The 11,107-nt window shown below is 44.0% G+C and overlaps 1 protein-coding gene and 1 non-coding gene across 2 annotated transcripts in view; one reads left to right on the top strand and one right to left on the bottom strand.

The window, feature by feature from the left end:
* Window positions 1-5,651: 5,651 nt before the first annotated feature.
* On the bottom strand, window positions 5,652-5,723 carry TRNAC-ACA (transfer RNA cysteine (anticodon ACA)). Its single transcript has one exon. It is a non-coding gene; the product is annotated as a tRNA-Cys (tRNA).
* An 809-nt stretch (window positions 5,724-6,532) lies between these two features.
* Window positions 6,533-11,107, top strand: part of METAP1 (methionyl aminopeptidase 1) — a 50,852-nt gene continuing 46,277 nt past the window's right edge. The window contains exon 1 of the mRNA XM_005898808.2: window positions 6,533-6,697. Within this exon, the coding sequence (XP_005898870.1) occupies window positions 6,584-6,697 (114 nt within the window). The 5' untranslated portion in view covers window positions 6,533-6,583. The remainder of the gene's footprint in view (window positions 6,698-11,107) is intronic.

Here is an 11,107-nt window from a genome sequence, read left to right as displayed (position 1 = left end):
ACATACAACTGAATTATCTATCTAAAGTTTGAGTTCATACTGATACTTCTATTTCCAGTATAATCCTACACGATTCATTCTAGCCTTCAGTCTTCCCATATTTTAAACTTACTGCTTAGACAGTGAAAATCTGGCTTTCAATATCCTTAGCTACTTATTTTCTCATTTTCCTTTTATGTACCAAGCTCCTGATGCTTGATTATCTCCTTTGCTTTGGCCTAGTGTTGGCAATGGCATCCCACTCCAATACTCTTGCCTGGAAAATCCCATGGACAGAGGAGCCTGGTGGGCTGCAGTCCATGGGGTCGCTAAGACTCAGACACGACTGAGCAACCTCACTTTCACTTTTCACTTTCATGCACTGGAGAAGGAAATGGCAACCCACTCCAGTGTTCTTGCCTGGAGAATCCCAGGGATGGGAGAGCCTGGTGGGCTGCGATCTATGGGGTCGCACAGAGTCGGACACGACTGAATCGACTTAGCAGCAGCAGCAGCAGCAGTGTTCCCACAGATCCCCTTAGCTCTGACTATTTCACTGGCCCCAATTCTTCGAGCTTTGGTTACCTCTTGGATCTTGGCTCCAGCTCCACAGGCCCCATATTAGCAAAGGATGTTAAGCATGGGAAAGGCATGATCAGATTTGTCTCTTAGAACAATCAGTTTGATGGCAGGGATTAGATTCAATGGAATTAGAAGTCGTTAAGAGGCTAGGCTTAAAATGGCCTAAACTAAAAATGCAAAGAACAGAGAGAATACAGAAAACAAATATTTAGCAGATAAAAGCTATAGGATTGAGTAATTAATTTGATGCTGAAGCATGGGGAAGAAGAGAGAGCCCAATTTCGTTTTTGGCTGCACCGCATGGCTTGCAACATCTCAGTTTCCTGACCAGGGACTGAACTCGGGCCATGGCAGTCAAAGTGCTGAATCCTAACCATTGGACCAGCAGGGAAGTCCTGAGAGAGTCTAATTTTTAACTTGGGAGATAACAGTAGAAAGGCTGTCACTAAACAAAACAGTGAATTCATGAAGAAAAGCAGATGTAAAGGGGGTGACAAAAGTGTCTAATAGAGGACAGTTGTTTCTTTTTGACCATATTGAATATAAACTGTCTGTGGACACTTGAAGCAGAGTAGCTAGTTGGAGATAGCTTTGGGCATGTGCTTAGACATTACCTGAAAAATGCTCTTCTGTGTGTAAAAGTTCAGAGAAACAAGTGCCTTAGGGCCAAAGGACTCTCAGAAACACCAAATCCTTATCTGAGACTCTGAAGTCCATTCTTTTGGCTCTAAGTGGGCTACCTGAACTTTGCCCCCAGGAATTAAAACAGAAATTAATGTCCAATAGGGACTTTGAGTTAAAAATATCAGAAGGAAGAAAAGAATAAAGTAGGGACTATGTCTGGCACAATTTCATAAAAATCTGTTTTGTTACTTTTTCACAATTAAACAAAAGCATAAAATTGATTGTCTTAAGAACAGCCAGAATGGTGGTCAAGGAAGTTTATGTCACTCAATAGCTTGTCTTGTGGGGGTGAAGGGGACCAAAGAGAAACTTATAGCAGGCTAACTAATATTGATGATAATTATAACTTATCTGTCTCTTAAGCACTTTAAAAAGTCGATCCAAATTAATTATGACAGAACTCTATAAAGTAGGTACTCTAATTTGTATTTTTCTGATATGGAAATATGACTAAGGAAAGGGGTTTGCAGGCAGAGGTTTCAACTCAAGTTGGATTTAGAAAAGGCAGAGGAACCAGCAATCAAACAGCCAATATCCGTTGGATCACTGAAAAAGCAAGAGAATTCCAGAAAAACATCCACTTCTGCTTTGTTGATTATGCCAAAGCCTTTGACTGTGTGGATCACAACAAACTGTGGAAAATTCTTAAAGAGATGGGAATACCAGACCACTTTACCTGCCTCCAGAGAAATCAGTATGGAGGGCAAGAAGCAACTGCTAGAAGTAGACTGGAACAACAGACTGGTTCCAAATCAGGAAAGGAGCACGTCAAGGCTGTATATTGTCACCCTACTTATTTAACTTATATGCAGAGTACATCATGCGAAATGCTGGGCTGGATGAAGCACAAGCTGGAATCAAGATTGCTCAGAGAAATATCAATAACTTCAGATACGCAGATGACACCACCCTTACGGCAGAAAGTGAAGAAGAACTAAAGAGCCTCTTGATGAAAGTGAAAGAAGAGAGTGAAAAAGTTGGCTTAAAACTCAACATTTGGAAAACTAAGATCATGGTATCTGGTCCCATCGCTTCATGGCAAATAGATGGGGAAACAATGGAAACAGGGAGAGACTTTATTTGGGGGGCTCCAAAATCACTGCAGATGGTGACTGCAGCCATGAAATTAAAAGACGCTTGGTCCTTGTATGAAAAGCTATGACCAACCTAGACAGCATATTAAAAAGCAGAGACGTTACTTTGCTGACAATGGCCCATCTATTCAAAGCCATGGTTTTTCCAGTAATCATGTATGGATGTGCGAGTTGGACTATAAAGAAAGCTGAGCGCCGAAGAATTGATGCTTTTGAACTGTCGTGTTGAAGAAGACTCTTGAGAGTCCCTTGGACTGCAAGGAGATGCAAAAGGAAATCAGTCCTGAATATTCATTGGAAGGACTGATGCTGAAGCTAAAACTCCAATACTTTGGCCACCTGATGTGAAGAACCGGCTCATTTGAAAAGACCATGATGTTGGGAAAGATTGAAGGTGAGAGGAGAAGGGGACGACAGAGGATGAGATGGTTGGATGGCATCACAGACTCTATGGACATGAGTTTGAGTAAGCTCCGGGAATCGGTGACGGACAGGAAAGCCTGGCATGCTGCACCCCATGGGGTTGCAAAGAGTTGGACATGACTGAGCGACTGAACTGAACAGTGCCTATCTTAATGCAACATCTGTGCTCTTAATTGGCCTACAGTATGGCTTTAGTAAAGATCAAGGAAATAGCAGCCTCCAGAGGAGATGGCCAACAGGAGTTTCCAGTCTCCCTGTGCCTGAGAGGAACCCTGAGGGTCTTTTTAACTAGAATTTTCAGAAATTCCTGTTCCTCTATCTGATTAGCTTAATCTTGCACACAACCCATCAGAAGCCAGCAAACTGGAATTCCTCCAGAGTAGAGGGACAACGATGACAATGGATATAAACATACAATAAAATACAAGGGAATACGGTAAGAACTTACAAACCATAAAACACGATAGTACAAATACACAAAGAGTTATCATATAGAAAGGGAATGGGACTTCCAGTTTTCTATAAATCTAAGAATAATCCATGGCATAGTGCTATGTGAAAACGCAGAACAAAATATTCCATCAATAACAGCAAATATGTAAACATTTAATACACATGTGAAAAAGGTATTGAAGGTAACTAGGATAGATGAAACACTGGTGAGTTTGGGTAATGGTACTATGGCCAATTTGTGTCTTGACCTTTTTTTAGCATTGTTCTTGAAAAAAGAAATTTTAACAAATAAAAGCAAACACATAAAAATAGAAATAAAAAAGGTATAATCAGAGAAAAATGTTCAGCCTTACTATATTCTGATAACAAATAGATTTATCTATTTATCCCAATGAAAAACATTAAATATAGATAATATCTAGCACTAGTAAGGTCTCAGGAAATAAGATCTCTAATACAGTTCTGACCAGAGTGTAAATTTTATACACTTTCTGAGGAAAAAACTGGCAAACTATATAAAAAAGAACAAACAGCAGTGACAATCCTTTGATGCAGCAATTCTACTTTTAAGAGTATATCCTAAATAAATAAGGATTTATGTGAAGTTAGAACTAAAAAGATACTCACAGCTTTGTTTATAATCTGTAACAATTAAAAATAATCTAAATGTCTATTATTAGTGAATTTGGCTCAGTAAATTATATAACAATATTATACAGACATCAAAATTATGTGGGAAAGGTACATATACATATTTATGAAATATACATATATATGCATTATGTGAAAGTTGCTCAATCATGTCTGACTCTCTGTGATCCTACGGACTATACAGTCCATGGAATTCTCCAGGCCAGAATACTGGAGTGGGTAGTCTTTCCCTTCTCCAGGGGATCTTCCCAACCCAGGGATCCAACCCAGGTGTCCCACATTGCAGGCTGATTCTTTACCAGCTGAGCCACAAGGGCAGCTCAATATGCATTATATATATGATATATTTTTTACTGCACCACACAGCATATGGGATCTTAGCTCACCAAGTAGAGATCAAACTTGTGCCCCCTGCAGTAGAAGTGCAGAGTCCTAACCACTGGACCACAAAGGAATTTCCTGGAAAAAGTATATTTGATGGCAATATAGTTCACAACTTGAACAAAACAGGTAACTAAATACTCTGCATAGTATGATCCAGTTTTTGTTTAAAAATATTCTATATACATGTGTCATATGTGCATATTGTTTTTACTGTTGTTTAGTCACTAAGTCGTGTCTGCCTCTTTTCAACCCCATGGACTACAGCCCACCAGGCTCCTCTGTCCATAGGATTTCCCAGGCAAGAATACTGGAGTCGGTTGCCATTTCCTTCTGCAGTGGATCTTTCCAACCCAGGGATTGAACCCACATCTCCTATATTGGCAGGTGGATTTTTTACCTCTGAGCCACCAAGAAAGCCTATATGTGCATATACATGTACATCTATGTATATACATATATTTGTTGCTTGATTTCTTTTTATGTATATATAACATTTTACAATTTATTGATTTTATTATTTATATGTACTTATATAACAAAATTATTAAAAATATGTGCTTTTCTCATCTATCAAGTTTGGAAAGATTTAAAAAAATATTTATTAGGTAACACAAAGTTCTCAGCACTTAGTTTGCAATGGAGCAGGATCCTATGGGGCCTTCCATGTGGCCTTTCCCTAAATCCTCTGCTTTAGCTCCTCTCTGAAATACCCAGATAATAGTATTTAATGCACACTGCCTGAATTGTTTTACAGATGTGAAAACCCTTCACAGAATGGAAGATGTTACTTTATAACCCTGAGCACAGAGCCCCAGGCCTTCTGTCACCTAGGGCGGCCGTTTACCCGAGATACCTCACTTTCAGTCAATCAGAAAATTGTAAACCAGCTGATTGCACACCTTGCAGCTCCCTCCATCCTTCACCAGGCTTTAAAAAAATGTGTTGCCAAAACCCTTCAGGGAGCCAGGGTTGGGGGCGGGGGGTGGAGGATGGGGGTGGTTTGGGGGGGCTGTGGTTTAGAGCAAGGAGTCATCCATCTCCTTACACAGTCCTACAATAAACCTTTCTCTGCTCCAAACTCCAATGCTTTGGTTTCTTTGCTCTCACTGTGCAGGTGGGCACATGAACTTGCACTACCAAGTTGATGATCAGTAAATACTAGTCCCTCTCTCCTCTCTCGTGACAGAACCATACTCAAGCACCAATTAGAAAATGGCAGACCTGGGATGTAGCCGAAGAGACTTAGGTTTGCATTAGATGACCTCTAAGTGAAAGTGAAGTCGCTCAGTCGTGTCCGACTCTTTGCGACCCCATAGACTGTAGCCTACCAGATTCCTCTGTCCATGGGATTTTCCCGGCAACAGTACTGGACTGGATTGCCATTTCCTTCTCCAGGCGATCTTCCCAAACCAGGGCTCGAACCCGGGTCTCCTGAATTGTAGACAGACGCTTTACCGTCTGAGCCACCAGGGAAGTCCTAACAGATGACCTCTAAAGCTTCTTTCAATTTTGACATTTCATGATCAACACAATCTTCCCCTATTTACCTCTTAAACAATCAACTGGTATAATACAAAAAACTGTATTGAATATTCAGGAGTTGTGTTACTATCACTAGCACGTATTTTGCGAATGGAGGGGGGAGTGGTGTGAAAAATAAGAGGGCACGAGGGAAAGCTGACACAAAACCCAGCACACTTCTTCATTAACAGTTCCCGGGCTTCCTTTCTTTGTGAATGAGCGGCCGTCCTTAGGCCTCAAAGCAGACACTATCCGTAAAAATGGAGTTACTTTCCTTTTCCAAGGAGCTGCCGGGTGGACCAACACAGAAGAGTGGAGTGTCCTTTCCAACGGCCTGAGAGTACGGCAGACGTTCAGGACCCTGGGATCCAGTCAGTAGGCGACAACCGGGGATTTCTCGTTAGGCACCGAGAAGGCCTTTCCTAGTCGGCCGAGCATGGCCTTCTCCTCCGGGGGCCGGCTCGCGGCAGGTAGAAGCGCTACCGGGCGGAGAGACCGAGGGCTAGGCCAGGTACCCTTGCGGCCCACGTGCGCACAGGCGGCCGAGAGGCTGGGGCCCTCGGCTGAGGGGCGGGGCGAAGGCCACAGGGCGGGGCCAGCTGCGCGCGAGGGGCGGGGGAGGGGGCGGGGCGCGCAGCGTACTCTGGGCAGGCCCCGCGCTCCTCCTCCTCCTTCTGCACCTAGGCCCGGCAGTCCGAGCTCCTCCCCCGGCTCGGCCTCTCTCCCCTCCCCTGCCCTCCCTCTGTCCAACCGTTCCTCCCTCCCTCCTCCCCTTCTTCCTCGGTGAGGCGCTCCTCCAGTAGCCAGGCAGCATGGCGGCGGTGGAGACTCGTGTGTGCGAGACGGACGGTTGCAGCAGCGAGGCCAAGCTCCAGTGCCCCACCTGCATCAAGCTGGGCATCCAGGGCTCGTACTTCTGCTCGCAGGTAGACTCCCGCTTCCCCCGCGGCCCCACCGCCGCTTCCCTCCCCTCTCCTCTTTGCCCTCGCGGCCGGTCGGGACACGCTCCTCCTCTTCCCCGGGCGGGCTCGCCGGCCGCTCTTCCTCCTCCGCCCTAGTCTGCCGCGCCGCCGCCCCCTCTCGCCTCCCGGGGATCTGGGGCCCCTGCGGACCCCGGCCGCTTGGGGCGCCCGCGGGGGTGGGGGCGCGGGCGCGGGCGTGCTGCCTTATGGGCTGGGGGCGGAAGCGGAGTTGCCCCGGGTCTCCCGACCGCCCTAGGGCGCCGCGTTTGGGAGCCAGTTCTCGACGCGCATCTTCTGACCGGGCGGGGGCTGCCAGGTGTGCGGGCTACGCGGGACAGGTGGGATCGCCGGGGAAGGGGCCAGCCCTGGCTGTGCGAGTCGCCACAGCTGCAGCTCCCGGCGGGGCTCTGGTCTTGGTCGGTGGGGGCTGCGGGGCCGGGTAGTCACTGTGGTCCTACGGGATTGGGGATCGAAGAGACCCGCTGGGCTTGGAGAAGGGATACCTGGGACGGTGGGGGCGCCGAGACGGGCAATGCTAGCTCCAGCCCCACCTACCTCTGTCCCTAGGTTTTACTACCGCACATTGACACTTAAGCAACTTTGGAGTTGCGGATGGAGAGGGAGCTGTGTAATTCATTCTTTTCCTTTGGCACTCAGAATTATTGATTTACAAAACCGTAAGGTAACAATATGAGTCACCTCAGATTAACTGAACTTCCCACTGAGCGAAAAAGACAGTTCCATTAAGGATTATGCTTTAAGGCCGTATTTTAATAAGTTTTGTGCAGTGGAGCAAAGCCAGCAGTGAATGGTGTCCGGACTGAAACGTGTGCTGGTGTTTGTTTACTGAAGAGCCCTAGTGTTCCGGCTGCATTTAGACGCTCAGAGTTTTGGCCTGGCGGCATTTGTACGGCTTTTCGTTACAATCCAGTTTTGTTGAAGAGAGGCACGGGAATATTCAAGTACGAAATTGGTAGTGTCCTGCGGGGAGGAGAGCATGCACAAAGAGTCTAAAGGCACCGACAGGGCCCTGTCCTTGCCATTGACTGAGATCTTGAACTAGTCAGGAGTATCTTTCTGAGCTCCAGTCCCACCACTGTCCAGACGGGAAGATGAAGTTTTTACTAATGTATTTCACAAGGTTGTTCTGAGACCCAAAGTATCCAACGAATGTGAAATCTTAATAAAACAAAGGCAGTATTTTTTAAGGCTGGCAGTAGAGCGTAGCACATATGTATGTGTATATATACACAGATGAATAGAAGGAAAACATACATGAACAGTAAGCACAAATATAACTTTCAAATATAAATGTGTAAACATAAAGCTGTATGTGAAATGAAGATGTAAATAAAATCCCGGAGATCCAGCACTTGTAAGATAAGTTGTTGTAAAAGATCCTAGCAATGTTGTATAGGACTTGTTTTCAGATAGGATATAATCCTTGACCTTGTTAGTATCATTTGGAAAAAGTTACACTTGGAGAAGTGTTGCTGTTTCTAAAAATAGCACTGGGACTTCTCAACATGCTGAACCTGGTCTGAGTCCTTTTGTTTCTTTAAAATAATTTTTAAATTCTGTGATTTGTTGAGGCCTGTGTGGGACCTGGACTTTAAAAAAAAAAATCCAGTAATTTGTTTTTGAAAATCATGTACTCTGAGTAGAATAATGTGGTGTTTTGCGTTTTGCTTAAATTAAGTTGTCGTTTTGTAATGTTACATGAAATAATATGTACAGACACTTGTTGAGATTCTGAAAAGATGCTGTGAAACTATACTCATCAAGGATAGGTGATACTCTCCTAGGCATGTATTATTTAGTAGAAAGGACATTGGCTCATTGGGGTTTTTGGGAACATGCCAACACATTTGTGAAAACACGCAGGGTATATTTAGTACAGTAGGTATTTCATGTTGGATTCTGCAGGTATATTTCTTGTTCCATTGTTATGCCTGTAGTTGAATATATCCTGACTGATGCTTGAAGCTCTCTCTCTTCATTCCTGTTGCTTCCTCCTTTAGTCAGTTTTTAAAATTTCTCACCAGTTTCTCTTAGTTCATTTCTCTATTGTAGTTTCCCACCTTGCAAGTAAACAGTCACACACACACACACACACACACACACAAATCAAAGGAACAAAACCTTTCATGCAAAAGTTATTTTTCCCCTAGCATAGCGATCTGACTGTGCTTCTCCCCCACCTATAATGAATAGAATTGCCATTACTTGGAGGATTCTAGTCCCATAGTTAGGGCACCTCTTCTGAGTCCAGCTTTATTCTCTTGCTTTAACCAGAGTCTGTATTTATACTTGTTCCTTTGCACGGAATATCACCTGTCTTCTGAAATCATAGATGTTCTTTCAGTCCCAGCTTGAGACCTTGTTCAATCACTAAGCCAGTTTCCACATTTATGATGAAATTGGGGCTTCTCCTTGCCACTTCTCTGATCATCTTCACTAGCAGTGGTCAGTCTTTTCTCTTCTCCTTGCTTCTGTGGTCCCCAGGCTGATTGTCTGACCAGCTCGTCTTTGGGAATAAACTGTGAACAAAACTATAAGAACAGAAGTAAGTCTTTTCTGGTTATCCTGTCACACCACCTTATTTCCTTTATAACATTTTATACAGTCTGATCATTTGATTTTTGTTTATCTGTCTTTCAATCAGAAGGTGAGCATCATGAATAAACTCTCACTGCCCTCTCCTCATTTCTCAATACAATGCTCTGCGTGTAATAGGAGGTCAATAAATGCTTGAGTCAAAAGGCAGAATAAAGAGGTGCATTCATGCATGCTCAGTTGTGTCCGACTCTGGGACCCCATAGACTGCAACCCCCCAGGCACCTCTGTCCATGGAATTTTCCAGGCAAGAATACTGGAGTAGGTTGCCATTTCCTCCTCCAGGGGATCTTCCCAACCCAGGGATGGAACCCTCATGTCATGTATTGGCAGGCAGATTCTTTACCGCTGAGCCACCAGGGAAGCCAGAATAAAGAAGTAAACTGCCACAACTGAATCACAGTTCTGTTACTTACTAGCTGTGTGCTTTAGGCAGGTAATCTTTGTTTTTTGTTATAACCTTTCATTTTTTAACATTAATTATATTATTTTTGTTTGCTGTGTCTTTGTTGCTGCGCAGCAGCTTTCTGTAGTTATGGCAAGTGGGCATCTCATTGCAGTGGCTTCTCTAGTTGCAGAGCACTGGGTTTAGCGCACCCAGGCTTTAGTAGTTGCGGCTCCTGGGCCCTAGAACACAGACTCAGTAGTTGTGCACTGGGCTTAGCTGCTCTGTGGCTTTTGGAATCTTCCTGGACCAGGGACCGAACCCATTTCTTGTGCATTCGCAGGTGGATTCTCATCCACTGTACCACCAGGGAGGTCCCATTACAGCCTTTAAAATGGGGCTTTGAATAGTACCAACCTCAGGGTTTGTATGTATTAATGAAACACCTAGCGTAGCAATACATTTAATCAATGTTAGCTCTTTTTATCGTTATACTGTATTTATGCTTAAGAAGATAGGAATGTTTTTACTTAAGATGCTTAATTTTAAGACGGTTTTTTGTATTTTAATGAGTAAAACCTATTTCACTTGAAATCGAGCTTTACAGGAGTTTGTGATGTTTCATGGTATTTCTTTATAGCTGTATCCGTCTTATTCAGTAGTAGTTGACTAGGTTTAATAGTAGCTTAGTAGTTTACTCATAGTCCCAAAGAGTTTGTAAGAGTTTTTTGAGGATGGAGGCTGTGCTGTACTCATTTTTGTATTTCTCGTAAGTACCTTGTACACAGTAAGCACTCAGTTCATTAAATGAAAGAAAAATGGTCATTAGGCCTGAGAAGGAAAGGCAAAGAGCAGTCAGGCCCTTAGTGAACACCCCAGGGCAGATACTATCTTGACTGTAGTTTAAAGGATCTGCAGAGAAGCACCTGAGTGATTTGCAGCCCTTCATAATGCGTAAGCACTTAAAAGGAAGAAGCCTGGGTTTGGAGTCTTACCTGGGTTTTTTGTGACCATGTCTTTGAGTAGGTTGTGTCCTGTTTTATAAGAGAGCGCTAATGATGCACCCTCCTTATAGTTGAGGTGAAGGTGAATAAGAGCGTGCAAAGCGCCTCAACACTGTGTTCAGTAAATAGTGTTGTTGCACATGCCTTATGTCTACTACCATTGTAGCTAGCCATAAGGAAGGTTTAAAATGTTTGAGGAGGAGTCTTATTTGTTATGAACGTTTTGCACAAATTCTTGGAATAGGTTCTTTCACAGAAGTAGTGGCCATGTAAAGTGACTGCCTGGATCTTCAGTAAGAAAATGAGTGGGTGGGCATCTCGTATGTTGGAGTGGAAAAGTGAGGAAAGATTTGCACTTCCAATATGTAG

The sequence above is a fragment of the Bos mutus genome, chromosome 6 (genome assembly GCF_027580195.1).
Source record: "Bos mutus isolate GX-2022 chromosome 6, NWIPB_WYAK_1.1, whole genome shotgun sequence".
Classification (NCBI taxonomy): Eukaryota; Metazoa; Chordata; class Mammalia; order Artiodactyla; family Bovidae; genus Bos; species Bos mutus.
Note: the sequence above shows the minus strand (reverse complement) of the source record. Positions and strands in the feature narration are given on the sequence as shown.